This window comes from Punica granatum, chromosome 6, assembly GCF_007655135.1.
Source record: "Punica granatum isolate Tunisia-2019 chromosome 6, ASM765513v2, whole genome shotgun sequence".
Lineage (NCBI taxonomy): Eukaryota > Viridiplantae > Streptophyta > Magnoliopsida > Myrtales > Lythraceae > Punica > Punica granatum.
The window spans coordinates 11,762,172-11,782,820 of NC_045132.1; the positions used below are offsets into that span (position 1 = coordinate 11,762,172).

Sequence of the window (20,649 nt, forward strand, 5' to 3'; positions counted from 1 at the left end):
ACTGAAGCCAGCACTCATCCAGATGGTTCAATCAAATCAGTTTGGAGGATATCCCAACGAGAGTCCTGATGAGCATATTGCAGGATTCCTCCAATACTGTAACACGGTAAAGATGAATAATGTCACTGATGATGTTATTAGATTACAGCTTTTTCCTTTCTCGCTTAGGGATAAAGCGAGAGCCTGGTTCAATTCACTGCCACAAGAGTCCATCACCACCTGGGCCGACCTTTCATCTAAGTTTCTCAGGAGATTTTTCCCACCAGCTAGGACTGCAAGATTGAGGAACGAAATCACTAACTTCACCAAGTTCAATGGTGAATCACTTTATGAGGCATGGGAGAGATTCAAGGAGGCAATCAGAAAGTGCCCACATCACGGATTGCCAGATAATCTCCTAATTGAGATCTTCTATCTTAGCCTGGATGATACATTGAGGTCTCTAGTAGATGCTGCAGCAGGAGGCGCACTGATGGGTAAGAATTATGATGAAGCAAGTGCTTTGATAGAAGAGATGGCCTCCAGTGCACATAATTGGCAGAATGAAAGAAGTAAATCAAGAGTGGCATCAGTCAATGACATGGACACTATTGCTAATTTGACAACCCAGATTTCAGCTCTCACTACCCAGGTAAGTAAACTCACCTCAGCACATTCTTTTAATACTAATCAGGTTGCTTTTTGTGAGTTGTGTTCAGGACCACATTCGACTCTTGAATGCATGTCTGGAAATCCCTCGGCTTCACCCAATGGAGAGCAAGTGAACTTTGTCAACAACTTCCAACGGAGTAATCAAGGGCCTTATTCGAACACTTACAATCCCGGGTGGCGTAATCATCCTAATTTCTCATGGAGGAATGAGAATAATGCACTTAAACCGCCACCTGGATTCCAAAAGCAAGGCCCTGCTCAGAATGCTCCACCTCAGCAAAGTCAGTCGAGAATGGAAGAGCTCATGTTGAGCTATATGCAAAAGACTGACACCATGCTACAGAATCAACAAGCCACTATTCGAAACCTAGAGGGTCAGATTAGTCAGATTTCTCAGCAATTGAGTAATAGACCATCAGGGTCTTTACCCAGCAACACTGAAGAGAACCCCAAGGGTGTCAATGCTATAATGCTGAGGAGTGGCAAGGAATTGGAAATAGTCAATAGAAAAGCTCAAACTCAGGAGGAGAGTCCGGAGAAAGACAAAGGTAAGCAAAAGGTGGAGGAACCAAGGCAGAAGTCACTAGGGGTGAAACCGTATGTTCCTCCTGTCCCTTTTCCAGGAAGATTGAAGCAACAACAGTTGGACGCCCAATTTGCTAAATTCCTAGATGTTTTTAAAAAGCTGCAAATCAACATTCCATTTGCAGAAGCACTCCAGCAGATGCCTTCATATGCTAGATTCATGAAGGATCTGCTCACTAAAAAGAGGAAGTTTGATGGGAGTGAGCCTGTGATGCTTACAGGAGAGTGTTCTATGATTCTCCAAAAGGACTTGCCTAACTTACCACGCAAACAAAGAGATCAGGGGAGTTTCACTGTTCCTTGTACTATAGGGAATTTTCATTTTGAGAACGTTCTTATCGATTCAGGTGCAAGTATAAATTTAATGCCTCTGTCTATTTTCAGGAAACTTGGACTTGGAGAATGCAAGAAAACTCATATTACCTTGCAACTTGCTGACAGGAGTATCAAATATCCAAAGGGTATTGTTGAGAATGTCCTGGTGAAGGTAGACAAATTCATATTTCCAGTCGACTTCATAGTCTTGGAGATGGAGGAGGACAGAGAGGTGCCCATGATCCTTGGCAGACCGTTCCTTGCGACAGGTAAAGCATTAATAGATGTGGAACAAGGTAAGCTCACTTTAAGAGTTATGAATGAACAAATAACTTTTAATGTTTATGACGCCATAAAGAAATTTGATGATGGCAAATCATGTTACACCATTGATATTATTGATGAGCTTATCTCTGAGTCTGTGGAGGAGAAAGCAGGTGTGGATACAATGGAATCAGTCCTTAGGGATCTGGACGATTGGAGTGATGATGATGAGCATGAGGAAGAATCTGTGGAGAAGGTATCAGAAATCAAGGCTCGCTACTATGAGGAGCTGGGCACTAGTGCGACAAAACCAGTATCATCTTTGACACAGTCCCCGGTGCTAGAACTTAAACCATTGCCTAGCCATTTAAAATATGCCTATCTTGGAATAGATGATACTTTGCCAATAATTATCTCTTCTTCCTTGACAGGTGATCAGGAGCAACAGCTCCTAAGCGTGCTGAGAGAGCACAAGGAGGCAATAGGATGGACTATTGCAGATATCAAAGGGATCAGCCCTTTGATTTGCACTCACAGGATAATGTTGGAAGCTGAGTGCAAACCCATAGTGCAACCATAGAGGCGACTTAACCCAACTCTCAAAGAGGTAGTGAAGAAAGAAGTGCTTAAACTGTTGGATGCAGGTATTATCTATCCTATCTCAGATAGTAAATGGGTTAGTCCTGTTCAAGTAGTGCCCAAAAAGGGTGGTATGACTGTGGTTAAAAATGAGGTCAATAAATTAATCCCGACTCGTACTGTGACTGGGTGGAGAGTTTGTATAGATTACAGGAAACTAAATGATGCTACCCGTAAAGACCATTTCCCCCTCCCCTTCATTGATCAGATGCTAGAAAAACTTGCAGGGCATGATTATTATTGTTTTCTAGATGGTTATTCTGGTTACAATCAGATTCATATAGCACCCGAGGACCAGGAGAAAACCACATTTACTTGTCCTTATGGCACTTTTGCCTTTAGGAGAATGCCTTTCGGTCTCTGTAATGCACCTGCCACTTTCCAGAGGTGCATGATGTCTATATTTTCTGACATGTTAGAGAATTTTATTGAAATATTTATGGATGATTTCTCTGTTTTTGGGAAGTCATTTGAATCTTGTCTGACAAATTTAGGCTGTGTGCTTAAAAGATGTAAGGAGACTAATCTGCTTCTGAACTGGGAGAAATGTCATTTTATGGTAAGAGAGGGTATAGTCTTAGGTCACAAGGTGTCAAAGAAAGGGATTGAAGTTGATCGAGCAAAAGTGGAGATAATAGAGAAGTTGCCACCACCCACTTCAACAAAAGGAGTAAGGAGCTTCTTAGGACATGCTGGCTTCTACAGGAGATTTATCAAGGACTTTTCTAAAATCTCTAGACCTCTTTGTAATTTACTTGAAAAAGATTCTGCTTTTGTTTTTAATGACAATTGTTTGCAGGCATTCAATTTATTGAAGGAGAAACTCACTTCTGCACCAGTGATCGTTGCACCTAATTGGGAGCTTCCGTTTGAGCTGATGTGTGATGCCAGCGACTATGCTGTAGGAGCAGTACTTGGGCAAAGGAGAGGTAAGGTATTTCATGCAATATACTATGCTAGTAGAACTTTAAATGAGGCCCAAAAGAACTATGCCACAACTGAAAAGGAGCTTTTAGCAGTCATATTTGCATGTGACAAGTTTCGGCCTTATCTGATAGGTTCTAAGATCATAGTATACACAGACCATGCTGCCCTGAAATATTTGTTTGCCAAAGCTGATGCTAAACCTAGGCTAATTCGTTGGATTCTACTGCTACAAGAATTTGACCTGGAAATTAGAGACACAAAGGGAACTGAAAATGTAGTGGCTGATCACTTATCCCGTTTGGAATCTGATTGTTTAGATTCACCCATTAATGAAAAGTTCCCTGATGAACAATTGCATGTAGTAGAAATCCAAGGATTACCTTGGTATGCTGATATAGTCAATTACATGGTTAGCAACATCACACCATATGGTTTGTCATCTCAACAGAAAAAGAAATTTTTGCATGATGTGAAATACTATTTTTGGGATGAACCATATCTGTTTAAATATTGTGCTGACCAAGTAATTAGACGCTGTGTGCTTGAAACTGAACAACTTAGCATAATACAACACTGTCATTCTAAGGAAGCAGGAGGCCACTTTGGTGTGGAAAGAACTGCAACTAAGATCTTATCTTGTGGATTTTATTGGCCTAGAGTATTTCATGATTGCAGGAATTACATTATGTCTTGTGCTCCATGCCAAAGAACTGGCAATATTTCTAGGAGACATGAAGTACCACAAAATAGCATTCTTGTAATTGAGCTTTTTGATGTGTGGGGAATAGACTTTATGGGTCCTTTTCCCTCTTCTTTTTCAAATAAATATATTCTTGTGGCTGTTGATTATGTTTCAAAATGGGTAGAAGCAGTTGCTCTACAAAGTAATGATGCCAGAGTTGTAATCAGATTTTTGAAAAAGAACATCTTTTCAAGATTTGGGGTACCTAGAGCCATTATAAGTGATGGGGGATCACATTTTTGCAATCGGCAATTTGAAAAATTATTATCAAAATATGGAGTTACTCATAAAATTGCCACCCCTTATCATCCACAGACTTGTGGACAGGTTGAGGTGTCCAATAGGGAAATAAAGCGTATCTTAGAGAAAACAGTCAATGCATCTAGGAAAGATTGGTCTTTAAAACTTGATGATGCATTGTGGGCTTACAGGACAGCTTTCAAAACCCCCATAGGAATGTCCCCATACAAGATTGTTTATGGTAAATCATGTCACCTACCAGTAGAGCTTGAGCACAAAGCATATTGGGCCATAAAATACCTTAACTTTGATTTACAAGCTGCAGGTGAAAAGAGATTGCTCCAATTGAATCAGATGGCTGAGATGAGAGAGGAAGCATATGAAAATGCTAGGATATACAAGGAGCGAGCCAAGCGATGGCATGATAGGAACATCCTAAAGCGAGAGTTTTTGCCTGGTCAGAAAGTCCTATTATACAACTCTCGCTTGAAGTTGTTCCCAGGTAAGTTAAAATCTCGATGGTCTGGACCATTTGTTATTTCTAATGTTTTTCCCTATGGTGCAGTTGAGCTGAAGTCAGAAGATGACCGCACTTTTAAAGTAAACGGTCATCTTCTCAAGCATTACTTTGAAGGGGAAAATATTGATGGTGATGCCACTACGGTGGATCTAGCAAATTCGGTTGAAGAATTGGAAAAGTCGAACTAGCGACTATAAACTAAGTGCTTCATGGGAGGCAGCCCATGTCTGAGAGCTAAAGTCCCTGTTGGCTCTCAATTCTTTTGCTTCATTTGTTTTATTTTGATTTGCTGTTGGTTTGTACTTTATCAAGCACCCACTCATTGGGTAGACTTGGGATATTTGCTATTTGATTGTTTTAGTTAAGATGGATTATCTGCTATTTTTGTTCTTTTTGTTGTTTTCTTTTTGTTTTTGAAGCCAGGGTGGATAACAACTGCTGACTCTCTCTATTGCTATACCAGTTGGAACTCCAATTGCTTCAACTTAATTTTTCGAAACCGGGGAAGTACTAGTATCTCTTTTTCTCTTATGTTCTTTATTTTTATTTTCGTTTTACTAGAGCTACATTAGGAACAGTGAGGACACTGTTTAATCTAAGTGTGGGGAAGGGAGATACTAAACAGATGGAGTATAAAATTGAGTATAGTGTTGATGTCTGAATTCTGTGATTTAATTTGTTACTCATGACATCTGATGCCTGTCTTTGTTGATAAATAGTTATACTTCCCTGTCACCTTGAATTATAATTGTCCTTAAGTTATCTGGCAATTGTTAGGCCAAATTCTTTTTTTTTTTTTTTTAATTTTTTTTAATTATTGAAATCTAGAGATTGTACGAAGAATACTGTTGATAGCATTTGTTCAGGAATTGTTTGAAAAAAATTGACTCACTTAGGCGCCCTACTCACCACTGTTGTGATTTTTGTACTTAGTTAAAATTAATTAGTCAAATCTTTAGAAATCAAATTTACCTAGTTTTTAGCCCTAGAGTTTGAAGTTTAAGAGTCGGTCAAGTCCTTAAGTGAAAAATAAACAGGTCTACTTCTAAGCAAAGTTAGTTAGTATATCCTCTTTTTAATTATTCTAATAGCACTTTAACATTTAGTGAAAGAGGTAGAAGAAGCTTTGTACTTAGTGATTCCTATAAAAGAAGTCTGAAAAGTGTTAGTGAGCATTCAAAAAAAAAAAAAGCAAGCATAGCCTTTACTCCAATGACTCAAGAATTGAGTTATGAGTATCCTAACTTGAATGTTAGAGTGAGGAAGAGTTCGTAGGAGTCCCTTTAAAACCCGGTCACTTGGGTGATGAGCCCGGGATGTGCCGACTCAATGAACTCACTATAACGAGAAGAGCGGAAAGGCACAAGTTCAAACAAAAATTGGACTTGAAAAAAAAAAAAAAAAATTTGCTTCTTAAACAGAAAGGAAAAATTGAATGCAAAAACAAAAAAATAAATTAAGACTTGTAATAAAAAGGAAGAAAACCTAGGGACGAAGCAGATACCATATGCTTTCACTACCTTGTTGACTTGCTTAGAGGGAAAATTAGAGGGATTATATGCCTGCTAACAGCTATGAAGTTTAAATGTGTATTTTTCCTTATAGGACTGAGTATTTACTTTTGAAATAGAAATCTTAGGCTAAACGCTTGGATTAAAATTTGCTTTCTCTAGATTAGCTGGTTAATTTCAACTGTAGTACTCTGATCACATGTTTCCAGTTTGGTTTGAGCAGTGGGCACCACAAAATAACGAGTAATAAATTATGAGATATCAAATGCTTAAATCAGTGAATATGAAAATTTGTACTGTCTCTGATAGATTTCTTTCCTTGGTCTTATTTATTTTGCTTGAGGACAAGCAAAAGTTCAAGTGTGGGGAAGTTGATAAGGGCATATTATACTCATATTTTATTGTGCAATTCATGTTAAATTATTATTAATTTTATAGAAATTATAAGAAGTCGGTGCTTAATTATGTGTAATTTGATATTGTAGGTCTTTGAGGACTTAGATGGAATTACGAGCAATATTGAGGAGTTTTGCGCAATTTGGAGCCAGCATATATCTTTCGGAAATCTTTTTTTTGTTGTGGATATAAATACTCCTCATAACAAGATTAGGAAACCCTAGGGGGGGAGCCATCTTTCACCATTCTTTTAACCTAGAGAGTTTTTGGAGAGGGTCTTGTCTGGAGCCGTCACCTGGATCAATTGATTTGAAGCGAAGAATTGTGGAAGAGATAATTCCTTAAAGGAATTGTTGGGTTTTTGTTTTAGGATTCAATATCTTGAGTTTACTGTTGAATATGAATTCTATTGCAATGACTCCTTGGAATTATAATTGTGTTTTCAATTCCATGATATTCTAAGCTTCTTTTGTGGGAATATGATGAAACCCTAGGTAGCTAATATGATGATTGTCGCCATGTTATAGGATTAATAGATGTGTTGATGATTCATGATTGCAATTCCTATAATTTCAATTTTAATTCTTAATTGGTTATAATTGTTAGAAACACTATTGATACGGGAGTTGATATAGTGTTTGTTAGGAATTCTTGATTAGACTAATTAGTTAAATGCGATAGCTGCGTTAATTAGTTTAATTAGAGATTATCCAGGGATTAATGCAATGTTTCTAGTTAGTTATTCGCTAAGACATTAGGGATAATTAATTTAGGGCATTAGACAATCATAGCACTGGAAGGTGTATGATTATAATTTAGAGTCCACTATTAATTAGAGATGCGGGAGCTGATTGATTAATTAGAGGTTTAAGACTTTAATTTTAAAGGCTTGATAAACTCACTTGAATAATCACATAGCTATCAGTCTATATAACATGATGGCAATCTGATTAGTGAAACTAGGGTGGATTCTGTTTTTCCCACTTTCAATTGATATATTTTCGTACAATTCTCTTTCTGCTCTTTGTGACGATTTAGGTTGATTAGTAGTTAATTAGTTAATTCTCTTAATTTGATTGCTTAGATAATAATAGAATCTAATATAGGTTTAGTACTTAATTAATCCTTGTGGGATCGACACTCTATTCATCACTATATTACTTGATCTGACCCAGTACACTTGCTGGTAGAATTTGAGCTTATTTATATATATTTGCAAAGGGATCAAGGTCGCACTTGGCTCGCCCGTTTTGACATCGTAAAGTCGATGAATTAATCAAGTTGGGCTAAGAATCCGAAAGATGAGTAGGCTTGTGCATCAAGGAGTCGGTTCACTATCCTAGCATTACAGTTCATCGAACCGTGATGGTCGAATCCCTGCGTGAACCGAAGCCACGAGTATCCGAGTTTACTCACCCTTTGGTGGTGATAGACCAACTTAACCGATCCGACACTCGGACCTCTCGCTCGCCGATCGGGGATCCTTACAAGTGCACGAATGAACATACAAATAGAATTCTCGCAATGTTCTCTCAACTAATTACAAGGTATAATTGAATAAGTAAATGGATCCCGATCGGTTTGCATTAGGCCAATATTCCGCTCCGGCTCATTGAGTATTTCGAATAACCGATAAACAAATTAAGGCAACGTGGGCTCGAGGAGCCGGGGGTCGGGTCCAATCGATCCAACGGTTTCGGGAGAACCGGTCGGTTCTCACTGCATCCGATGGACCGATCGAGCTCCCGGGTGATATCTAAACCCGTTTCACGCGCTCAATCCAAATCCGCCTTTCACATAGGCCGCATTCGGAGTGTGATGGTGAATCGAGGCTAGATCCCATTCCGCACTCGGGTTGCACGCGCTCGGTGAGTTAAGAGGCGTTGGACCTCGTGTACGATGGTTTGGGGGCGTTGGACCCCGTGCGACAAGTAATCTATGGGCTCGGGCCCGAACCGCAATAAATCATCATAGGCAAAGACAAAACAGAAGAAAATTGATAAAACTGACATAATACAGACAATAACTGACAACTGTCGGTGAATACAAATAAGTGGTGTATTAAGTCGAATGTACGTGATTTAATCAGTTATTAACCGGGGTTGATTAGCAAACAATGTATCTAACCTAGGCAAACATAGGGGGGAACTGAGACATGATTCTAAGCCAATCATATGTGTGAATTTGTTTTAGGACTCTTATTCAGTTGGGGTGGCACTGCGGTTTCACCGAATTAGCCAAACTCGTGTTTTGACTCTAGATTGGAATATATCATTCCGCCTATCCATTATCTAGTGTTTGATTAGGCTGGATGTATGATTAGTCCGATTCTTTGTGTTTTGTAACTGAAATAAAACGATCCCCACCGAATCTACAATAAGAAGATAGAAACACCGAAAGTGGACTGAATGGGCCGTATGAATGAGACTCGCACCCGGACGGGTTGCCCTTTTCCGTCCATAAATCGAGGTGTTTCCGACTCCCTAGTGCCTAGGGTACCGGTGAATCACGGAATGACGGTTATGCCCTCGGATAATGAAATTATGATGTTCGTATGCAAATTGGAGATTGTGTGACACGAAGGGGTCTAAGGAAGACTCGTGTGTCTCGACTCGAGCCGCCTCAAATCGGGCCCGGACTCGAGTCGTGGCACGCGAGTATTCGCTAGACGTCGGTTCTATTCGTGTCGCACGTCTCGGTGTTTTGAAATTGTAGGTTTTTAAAGGAAAAGGGCATTTCCGCCATTCCGTGAACCATCGATGCGTTTACGAATTAACATTTGATTTGTCCAATTATTTAATCCAAATGATTTAATTAACCGAATGAGACGTCCCGTTTGCCCCATTTGTGAAATTATTCGGTGGTTATCAATTTATATCACAATTATGGACTTGATGGGTGATTTTCCGAAACTAACATATCTAATAAATAATTAATACATGATTAATAATTGGAAGAAGGAAGGAGAAAAGAAAACAAAGTCGCAAGCAATCCCAAGGATCGGATTTAAAATAACCAAGAGAGACCGATCCTAACTCGTAGGGGGTCACGAAGAATTCGGCCATCCCCTAAGGATGAGTGGCCGAATGCCTCTTGGCCCGATCCGAATTTGGACGGGTCTCTCCTATCATTTTCAATCGATCCTTGCATGCATCAAGTGATGTACACACACGAATTAAACACATTTCACTAAACGAACGTCACCACGGTCTTGACTACGCAAATGTAAACACGAGACGAACGCAAGCATCATGTTTAATGAAATTTGTAGTGCAACATTGGTTCATTCAATGCCAAGCTCGGAAATGTATCCCGAGAAGCCCCCGACATCACGGGACGAGAAGTCCACGGCCTTGGAAGAACCAAGGGACCCCTCGGCCCCCTTGCAAGGAAGGTGGCCGCGAGCTCCTCTTGGTGCAACCGACCCGTGAGGACCTCTTCCCCCTAGATCTCGAGTGCTTCTCGTCATGTCCACACATTACACAACATTCGGGACGATAAAGTATGGGGAACAACAAGTTTCGGGGCGAAAGAGCGCCCGGTGCGTCCGTGAGGGGCAAGGGAACTCTCGGCCATCCCTTTGGGAGGTATGGCCGCGAGTTCCGCGACCCCCACGGACCACGAGGGGCTCTCTAGCCTCGAAATAAGTCATGCCCGACCATGAGACGCACGTTCACACATCACTCGGACGTAGCCAAAAGGATAAAACGTTATGACGTTGCATGGGGTTGCATGGAAGCTTAGATTCGGAAGAAAAACGACGTCTATCATGCTCCTTAGTCACTTAAATCACGTTATCACTCCATGCAAACACATATAGAGAGTCCTAACTTCTCTAGGTTATGAAAAGGTGTTACCTAGCCTCGTTGCAAGAGGAAAAGAGTCAGGGAAGCGGCCTTGAGAGTCGCGAGACTCGGCTTGGAGCTACGAGTGGAACGACCCGAAAGAGGCGCAGTCGCGGCAGTCTCGGGAAAACGGGTCGGCATGCTCGCTCCGGCCACGGCACGGTGTGAGACCGGGTTCGTTGGACTCCTAAGAGGTAGATCTAGGTGACCATGGGCTGACCCGAACGTGCCAAGGCCTAGAGAAATCCGAAACAGTGAGAATAAGTTCGGAATGGACCCAAAGGAACCGGTAAGAGAATAATGGTGAAACGGTGGTTGTGCACGGTTGATCGGCCCTCGGACCGTGACCACCTCTTCACGGGGGAGGGAGAGGGTTGTGAGGAACCCTTTGAACGTGATGGCACGACTCGCCGAGGTCGTGGGGCGAAATGGCACGCGTAAAGGTCCGGTGTGCGCCCGGGTGACCCTCGGGACCCGATTCTCCTTTCGGCTGGAATGCGATGATGGAGGCCTCAAATGGGGAATCTAAGCTCGGAAATGGACTGAGGGGGTAGGAAATATGTAGGCTAGGGAGTTTGATGATTTTTGGCTTAAGTCGGGTCGGGTGGTTACCGGAATACCGGGTGGTTTTTTCGACAGTTTTGGCCGGTTTTGGCCTTGGCAAGGGCTGGACGAATTGGAGGGGAGGGCTGGAGTTTGAGAGGATTCTTGAGAGAGAGAGAGAATGAAGAAGTGATTAGAACTAATGATGCTAGAGGCTTTATAGGGATGGCTAACGGCTCGATTAAGGAAGCTTAATCACGGGTTAGGGGCTTAAGAGGGGGCTGCCGAAATTGGAGGGAAGATTAGGGAGGGATTTGTGTCTTGTAGAGTGTAGGGGAAGCAAGAGGGAAGTGATGGAGTGATGGATGGGTGATGGGAGTTGATGGATGTTGTACGGACCCGAATGTGGACTCTCGTCGGGGCCCGCATTGCGCGCTTTTGGATCGCGCGGCTTGGGAGTATCCACCTTCCCGTGGGGACGCGTGACGGACACGCGTGAGAGAAGGAGTCGCCACTTATCATTTTACGACCCGAAAGTCGAGGGCGGATAAGTTACCCGGGTCTAGGGGTATGGAACACCTAGTTTGTTGTTAAGGCATTGATTTGTGCGGAACCGGAAAATCCGTGTTCGGGGGTTCATGTTACGTGCGGGCCTATATCCCGCACGCCCTTTTGGTACTCTGGTTTGCTAGGCTTGCATGTTTTATGATTTACCGCATGAATTAAGCTGCACTCGGCTCGCACGTTTTGACACCGGAGATTCGGTGAACCAAACGATGTCGGTTGAGAAGCCGAGAGAGAAGTAAACCCGTATGTCGGGGAGTTGGTTCGCAATCTTGCGTTACAGTTCATCGAACCATGGAGGTTGAATCCCTGCGTGAACCAGAACCGCGAGTTCTTGGATTAACTTGTATCTGGGCAAGCACTAGACCGATTCGATTAATTCGACTCTCGGACCGTTCGCTCACCGACTGGAATTCTTTTATATTGAATGTACAAAATAAAATCCTTACAATGCTCTCGAAAACAATAAATACAAATTACAAATGGCCGAATTCCAGTCGACTCGCGTTCGGTTATTATTCCGCTCTAACTCACCGTGAGTTTAGGGAAAAGACCGAAGAGCTGAAATTCAATGTACGCTCACTGAACAGGGCGTTGGACCCTGTGATCGATGATTAGGGCGTTGAACCCTAATATTATTCGGCCTAGGGATCAGGCTCGACCTGCATGGCAAACAAGTGCGGAAAGATATTACGCAGTAGGTAAATTAACAGACAAGGTGTTTGTTATTATCGAGTGTACGTGTTTTAACAAGTTGTTAATCCGGGGTATTTTGGCATGCAAATCCTACCCTGGACAAACAAGCACGTGCCAATGTTTTAGCATTCGGCTTTGTTTTGAGAACTTGACAAAGAGAGTCAAATCTCATGTGTGTGGATTGCTTTTACAGTTGTTATGTATTGTGACACTGAATTTCCACTGAATTTGCCAAACTCGTGTTTTGACTCTAGATTTGGAATCTAGAATTCCTCCTAACCATTATCTAGTGTTTGGTTAGGTCGAGTGAAAGGTTAATCAGCATTTTGCAAGTTTTCTGATAGAGATAATCGTTCTAGTTACCCGAGTCTATGTTAGGATGACAGAAACTCATCAGTTAGATAAGAAAAGGCTATGCAGATGAACCTGCACCTGAACAGGTAGCCCGTTCTTATCCCGTACTGTAGTGTTTCTGTCATGCTAACCTTAAGAGTGTCGCTGAATTGTGAAATGACGATTTTGCCCTTTATTTGAAAATTGTTTTTAGAAAAGGAGAAACATCGCAGTGCGGGCCACCTCGGCCTGTAGCCGGTGTCGACCAATTCCCTGGATCTTCCAGGGTTGTGCAAGAACCCCGAAAAAGCCAAAGAACCAGTCGATCTGCCCAGAAGTGATCTACAAAGATCTTCTATATCCTAACCTGAGTTACTTGGAATCAGGTAAAAACTCAAGTTGAGACACAGAAGCCCTTTTCAGACGTCCATGCTACATCGGACCGCGCGTTTCGGGTTTTGAAATTGATAAGTTTGAAAAGGGCACCAACGTCATTTGACAACTCATCGACGCGAGTTATCAGTTAATGGCCAATTCTTGTAAACTTTTTCAGTGTGAAGTGGTTTTAATCATGTGAGCGTCTCGATTAACCCGTTTGTGGAATTAATGCTTAAGGGTTGTGCCGAATGCATTAATTGTGAAAACGATTCGCGACTCGAAGACCAAGACGATTCCATAAGGATCGAGGATAATTTGGTCCAATGACCGAAACTACCCTCGTAACCGAATGGACCCGAATGAGTCATCGATACCCGAATCCATGCATGCTTTGTTTTGAAAAGACATTTCATGCGATATTGCGACGATAATGTAAATTGCAAATTACACGAAAGCCGAGAACGGACTTAAAACGGGAAGAGGAAGCCTCATGCAACCCGTACGAGTCTAAGAGGCTCTCGGTCACTTCTCCTTGGAGATAACCGGGAGGTCCCATGGCCCGTATGGGGTTCCACGAGGTTTCTCCGTCTTGTTTTGAATCATTTCTCGCATGCTCAAACGACAAACACGATAAATGACACGATTAACTAAAGTCGGTATTGCCATGATTTGAATAACGCATTCGGACATGCAAACATGCACAAACAAGTTATTTAAGGAATCGATAAAACAATACCGACTTCATGCATGAAAGAAAACACGAGAAAACTCGGGAATCGAACTTAGATCGGGCTAAGAAGGCCGTTCTTAACCCGAGGAAAGCAAGCCAAGTCTCGGTTACCTCTTCTTGAGGCAAACCCGAGAGCTCTTTTGCTTATTTCGGGTCGGGAAGGTCTTCCGAGGATCGATCCAAACGTTTCCCGACATGCTAACATGTTATATGATGACGAGCATGCATAATATAACATGAAAGTGTATGAAAATTAAGCCTTGCAAGTTAAACATGCATAAAACACCATATCACTCCATAGTCATGCAAATAATGTAAAAAGCCCTAACTCCTCTAAGTCAAGAGTGATTTACCTACCCTCGGGATACGAGGAAAGAGTCGGGGAAGTGTTCGAGAGTCGGGTGACTCGGTAGAACGCTTGGAAAAGTGCTCGGGTACAAGGGCTTGCACATTCGGGGAGCTAGGCGCACGGGGCGTGCGGCTGGAGTGCACGGGAGGCGCGCGGGCGCACGGGCAGGCGCGCGGGGCACGCGGACGTGTAGGCGTGCACGCGGGGCGCGCGGCGGGCGCGGGCTCGCGGGCTGGCGCGCGGCTGTGCGCGTGGGGCGTGCGCAGGCGCGCGGGCTGGCACACGGCTGGCACTGTTCACTCGAGAGTGACGATTCTTCACCCGAAATGCACTAAATGACCTGAAACAATAATTTAAAGACTTCAAATGGAAAAACCAATTTCACCAATGAACTCCATAGGTCCAAAACATATGGTCCATGGAGTTTGAGAATTTTTGAAGTTAAGTCGGGATGATGAACATCGGCTTCCGACTTAAGAACTTCGAGTTTTGTTCGATGTTTTCTTTTCGGTTTTTCAAAGCTGAAGCTTGCTGGTTCTTGGGTGTTCTTGGCTATGGAGTTTGAGAGGTTTTCTAGAGGGAGAATGCTTGGAGAGAGTGTGTAAGAGGAGAAGTGATTAACTTAATCACTTTGGGGCTATTTATATGCAAAGCTAATGGGCAATTAAGCAAAAGCAAGCACACTTAAGCCTCCCATTAGCAAATTTTGGTTTGCCTAATGAGGATGAGGATGAATGTGAGCCAAGTATCCTTCATGTGGAAGAGGCAAAAGCATTAATGAGCATTGATGAAGGCTTGAGTGTTGTCTTCAAACTCTTGGATATTTTCAAGCAAGAGTGCAAGTTGGCTTCTTGCATTGAAGAAGAAGAAGCTTCTAGAATAAAGGGTGACTCATCTTGGGCATCCCGTCGGTCCCACGACTGAAGAGTAGAAACCGGGAAAAAGCTCAGGTCTCGATTGATCGCGCATTCGAGGCTCGGGGTTCGAACCAAATGTTGAATTATCGATATACATGAGGGAACGGATTTAATGAGTCCGAGATAGACATTTTCCGTGAGGAATTGCCAAATGTCTGTATGAGGCTCGGAGGCCGGTTTTGCTCCTTTTATGCATTCAGAGCGAGGTTACCCACTTCTAACAGCATATCTTGTATCTGCATCTCACGTCGGTCATTTTGACATAAATTGTCAAATTACGTGGGCACTTGTCCCTTAAGCCGGTAAATGCAAATATGGAGCCGGAGATGTCCTAGGAGGCCGAAACTGGATTTCTCAGATTGCTTTCTGAGTTTCTTGGGCGATTCGGAGATCACTATGATTTCTGTTTGCCGAGATTGGGCCTCTAAGGATATGAAAAGTGCATCTAGGACCCTTAAAGCACTGCTCGAGGGGTCTAGATGAGTTGTGTGATTCATTCGGACGATTCCACATTGAGCCTTGAGAAGGCTAGCATTGTGTAATGTAAGCATCCGGCGTCAAGTTTCCCCAAAGAGGACCTCCGGATATGGATCTTCACTGAAAATGGCCTTTTGTGCTCCTCGGAGGTTACTCGGGAAACCGTGAAGGGTTTTGCTGTCTGTTTTGCTCAATTGCGAATGTCCGCTGGAGTTTTCAGGGCAATTTAGTGTGAATTTCGTTTGCCGTAATTCCATCAGACCAATCTCCGGTTATGCTCTTCCGAAGAGGGGTATGCACGTTTTGTTGCTCGGAAGTCATTTAGAGTGTCTTTATGGCTTCCAAAAGACAATCTGAAGCATTGCTCATGCTCTGTATGATTGTAGGGCATCGCTGCATCTAATATTTGGAATTAACTTTTCTCCGAGAAACCGGCATTTTTGGACTTCCACTGAAAAGTTGTCTGTATACAGAAAGTTGTTCTGTATAGAGCAGATGATTTGCGAAATGCGTTTGAAGACACTTTTCATCTGTTTGGCATCGATGTGGATTTTTGAAGTCCAATGTTGGCTATCTTCCGACGGTTGAGCGAACTATCGGAAAATAGGACTGTCCATGTGGTACATTGGAAATGCCGGTTTTGGACGTTGTTGAGCTCTCTAGCCACTCTGTTTCCCTTTGGTGACTCCTGGAATCCTTCTGTCATGTGTGCATGTCTTCTGCTCAATTTTGTCGACTTGAGGATGAATAGTGATTTTTGCTCTGTTAAGTCGTTTTTCTGTATTCTGCTTAAGTTGTGGCTTGGACCATTGCTGATATCGTTGTTTGGAAAGGTGAACCAAAATGGGGTGCTGACAGCTTGCCCCTCTTTGACTGCATGCTCGAGTAGAGGATGCAGCCAAAGACTTCAGAAGCACCCCAATTTGATATTATTGATCAATGTGGAATTTCCTATATGGCCTTCTCCTTCTTGCTTTGGATATGTGGGATGTTGTACCTAATAAAAAGGAGATATAGTGAGATGCGCACAATGGACGTGTAGAGTCCGGAACAGAACAGGGATAGGCCTTTAAAATCGGGATTGACCCGAAGGGAACTGACCCCTGTGCAAAAAAGTAGTCGCATGGGATGCATTGTATAATGAAAATGCTTGCAAAAAGTAAATGCAAATGCTGGGGAGTTGCGTGAGGAGTGGAAGAAATCATTGTGATTCCTCCATCCCTGCGCTTTTCTGTGCTGCAATCGATATTGTGGCAGAATCCTTCGTTGCTTGCCAACTAATTGTGATGCCACAGAGTGCATGTAATGCTATCCTGAAGACTCTTCGTGTGTGGGTGTGAAACCCGAATGCAGCGGAACGGCTGTGAAACCCTGACTGCGGTGGTGAGGGTGTGAAACCCGGTGTGTGGGTGTGAAACCCGAATGCCGCGAAGCGGGTGTGAAACGGTGTGGGTGTGAAACCCGAATGCAGCGGAACGGGTGTGAAACCCTAACTGCAGTGGTGTGGGTGTGAAAGCCGGTGAATGGGTGTGAAACCCGAATGCAGTGGAACAAGTGTGAAACCTTCACTGCGGTGGTGTGGGTGTCAAACCCGGTGTGCAGCGGAACGGGTGTGAAACCCTCACTGCGGTGGTGTGGGTGTGAAACCCGGTGTGCAGCGGAACGGGTGTGAAACCCTAACTACGATGGTGTGGGTGTGAAACCCGGTGTGTGGGTGTGAAACCCGAATGCAGCAGAGCGGGTGTGAAACCCTGACTACGGCGGTGTGGGTGTGAAACCCGAATGCAGTGGAACGGGTTTGAAACCCTGACTGCGGTGGTGTGGGTGTGAAACCCGGTGTGCAGCAGAACGGGTGTGAAACCCTGACTGCGGTGGTGTGGGTGTGAAACCCGGTGTGCAGCGGAACGGGTGTGAAACCCTGACTGCGGTGGTGTGGGTGTGAAACCCAAATGCAGCGGAGCGGGTGTGAAACCCTGACTGCGGTGGTGTGGGTGTGAAACCCGATGTGCAGTGGAACGGGTGTGAAACCCTCACTGCGGTGGTGTGGGTGTGAAACCCGGTGTGTGGGTGTGAAACCGGAATGCAGCGGAGCGGGTGTGAAACCTTGACTGCGGCGGTGTAGGTGTGAAACCCGAATGCAGCGGAACGGGTGTGAAACCCTGACTGGGGTGGTGTGGGTGTGAAACCCGGTGAATGGGTGTGAAACCCTGGGTGTAAAACCCGAATGCAGCGGAGCGGGTGTGAAACCCTGACTGTGGTGGTGTGGGTGTGAAACCCGGTGTGTAGCGGAACGGGTGTGAAACCCTCACTGCGTTGCTGTGGGTGTGAAACCCGGTGAATGGGTGTGAAACCCTGTGTGTGGGTGTGAAACCCGAATGCAGCGGAGCAGGTGTGAAACCCTGACTGCGGCGGTGTGGGTGTGAAACCCGAATGCAACGGAACGGGTGTGAAACCCTAACTGCGATGGTGTGGGTGTGAAACCCGATGAATGGGTGTGAAACCCTGTGTGTGAAACCCGAATGCAGCGGAGCGGGTGTGAAACCATGACTGCGGTGGTGTGGGTGTGAAACCCGATGTGCAGCGGAACGGGTGTGAAACCCTAACTGCGGTGGTGTAGGTGTGAAACCCGGGGTGTGAAACCCGAATGTAGCGGAGCCGGTGTGAAACCCTGACTGCGACGGTGTGGGTGTGAAACCCGAATGCAGCGGAATGGGTGTGAAACCCTGACTGCGGTGGTGTGGGTGTGAAACCCGGTGTGTGTGGGTGTGAAACCCTGGGAATTCTGATTTATCGAAGACCGACGTTGCTGCTGGAGCGGTTGCACTTTCGTTGGAAGGCGGCTTTGCTGTTTGGCCATTGTGCTTTCGCTGGCGATGCCCCGGCCGTGCGGTGAGTGATTTTGCTTTGCCGGATGCTACATGCTAAAAGACTTGAGCTCTGGGGTGGAGCGCCTACGTATCCCGAGTGGTCGGGAATCTGAGTCAGCCGTAGTTCTTGCATGCTTGTGGTACCTGTAATCCTAGTATTACTAGTAAATCATGTGAGAAATACTAACATGAGATAGGCACAGGTAAGCAATAAAAAGAGCGTCGTTGTGACGCACAGATCTTCAGTTTCGGGGTCACTTGAGCAACCCGTGAAGAATTTTGCTTTGATATTGCAAGTGGATCCCGTTCTCGAAGGCCTAGATGCGAGGCCTCCGGGTATCTCCCGTTAGCCATGCATGGGCATATCGAGACTTCCCCGACGATGCCCTAGCAATTCTATCGTTTGTTCGACGCGCCCGGCGGCTTTGAACCCTTCTCAATAGGGTACAGTAGGGCAGCTGCATTTGCAACCCGCTTGGGGATTTCTGTTCAGATTTGGTCAGACTCGGTCGGACCATTTCCAAAGCGTTATGACTAAACCCCGGAGAGGAATGTCTGGGATTTTGGCTCTGTGGTAGCCTGTTAAAGGGCGGCTGTGACCCGTTTGGAGTTATGCAAAGACAAAGAGGAAAGAGAAAGCTTGGGAAGCACGTTGCCCTAGGCTAAAAGGATACACGGGTTCACGCCTGCAGCGAGATGTACCCCCATTTTCCTTCGTCCTTCTGTTGTGTAGGTTGTACCGAACTGCTCGGATGGCATGCTCGGTTTGCCCACTGTGCTTGAGGAGGAATCCTTCACGCTGGATGGTTGAGCTGTGTTGGAGGGCTGATCGAGGATCATATTGAAATAGATAACCTGGCCACTTTCCTTGGGGATCCCTTGTCTGCACGATGTGTGAGGAACCAGGGAGTCATTTTTATTCATCTCTCGTTTAACTCTCCTTTTGCTACGGTCACCCACCTCGGGGCCGCACCTCTCAACCTAAAGGGGAAGAGCTTTCCTTTTACCACAACCGCCCCAAAGGGTTTCCGGTCATGCCTCTCTTTTACCCTAGCTTTTGCCTAGGCCGCCCCAAAAGGGGTTTTCGACCTAGCGGGCTCGATTCTTCTATCTCTCGAGTTTGCAAGGGCGAAGGGTTCGAAGGATTCAACCTCCGAGTGCATTGTGTTCTGTCTCCGTCGAGGAGTTGTGTCTGCTGCTTCCCCCTTTTTTTTTCAGGGTTTGTTGACTGCTTTTGAATTGGCTGTGCCGGTGCTTTTGGTGAATGTTGGCGTTGCCTTGTTTTGTTCATTGACGGGTTTTTCCCGCGCCTTTTCTCTCTCTCTTCATTGGCGGGTTTTTCCCGCTTCTTTTCGCTCTGTTTTTTTTCCTTGCAGCTGGGGTTTGTTTTGTGCCCCGTGTCTTTGTTTGAAACTCCTCGACTTTGTATCGCCGAGGCCACTTTGGTGTCTTTCGCCTCGTGGAGACTTGTTGTGTGTTGCTAGCCCTATTTTGTGAGGACCGGCTTTCTTGGAAGTTTGACTCCCGTGCACTCGAAAGCTGAACTTCGTGTCATTTGCCCTTGCAATCTCTTCAGGTGAATTCCCCTATTGTCTAGAAGGAAAATACAAATTTGCCCTAGGGAATTAGTGGCCGGGGTTGTCCTGGTGCTTGTTGTGGAGGAAGCCTGGTCTTGACGCAAATGACCAGGAGCGTTCCAATGTCACTTGCTGGAGTGACCCACTATGGTGACCTCGGGGCGAACTTCAACCAGGGAGGCCCCAGTGTACGTCGCTTGCCGAGGTTGTGTTGGCGCGAACTTCAACCGGGGATGCCCCAGTGTACGTCGTTTGCTGAGGTTGTGCTAGTGTGAACTTCAACCGGGGATGCCCCAGTGTACGTCGCTTGGAAAAGTTGTGCTAGTGCGAACTCCAACCGGGGATGCCCCAGTCTACGTCGCTTGGAAATGCTTATCGTGGGTGGATGATGTCCGAGGTGGTCTCGGTGCAAGCGTTGAACGCGAATGCCCCGGTCTTTATCATTGATGTGACTCGTGGTGGGCGGTTTGTGCAACTGTCGCCCCTGGCCGTCTCATGTCGTCAATGTCAACTGAAATGGTTGCGTTGATGGCATATGGCTCGCTCAGTTGTTTTTGTCTTTAGCTTTGTAGGGGGTACCTCC

The 20,649-nt window shown here is 44.7% G+C and overlaps 1 protein-coding gene and 1 non-coding gene across 2 annotated transcripts; one reads left to right on the forward strand and one right to left on the reverse strand.

Moving 5' to 3' along the window:
- Window positions 1-277: 277 nt before the first annotated feature.
- LOC116212560 lies at window positions 278-384 on the reverse strand. The gene has a single exon (XR_004157873.1). It is a non-coding gene; the product is annotated as a small nucleolar RNA R71 (small nucleolar RNA).
- A 1,568-nt stretch (window positions 385-1,952) lies between these two features.
- On the forward strand, window positions 1,953-2,408 carry LOC116210042. Its single transcript, XM_031543836.1, has one exon. It carries the CDS (start codon window positions 2,000-2,002, stop codon window positions 2,393-2,395), a length of 396 nt encoding a protein of 131 aa, XP_031399696.1. The 5' UTR covers window positions 1,953-1,999; the 3' UTR covers window positions 2,396-2,408.
- The last annotated feature ends 18,241 nt before the right edge of the window (window positions 2,409-20,649 follow it).

Coding starts and splice junctions, on each gene's coding strand:
- LOC116210042 (XM_031543836.1), top strand. CDS start 2,000: ATGGAATCAGTCCTTAGGGATCTGGACGATTGGAGTGATGATGATGAG.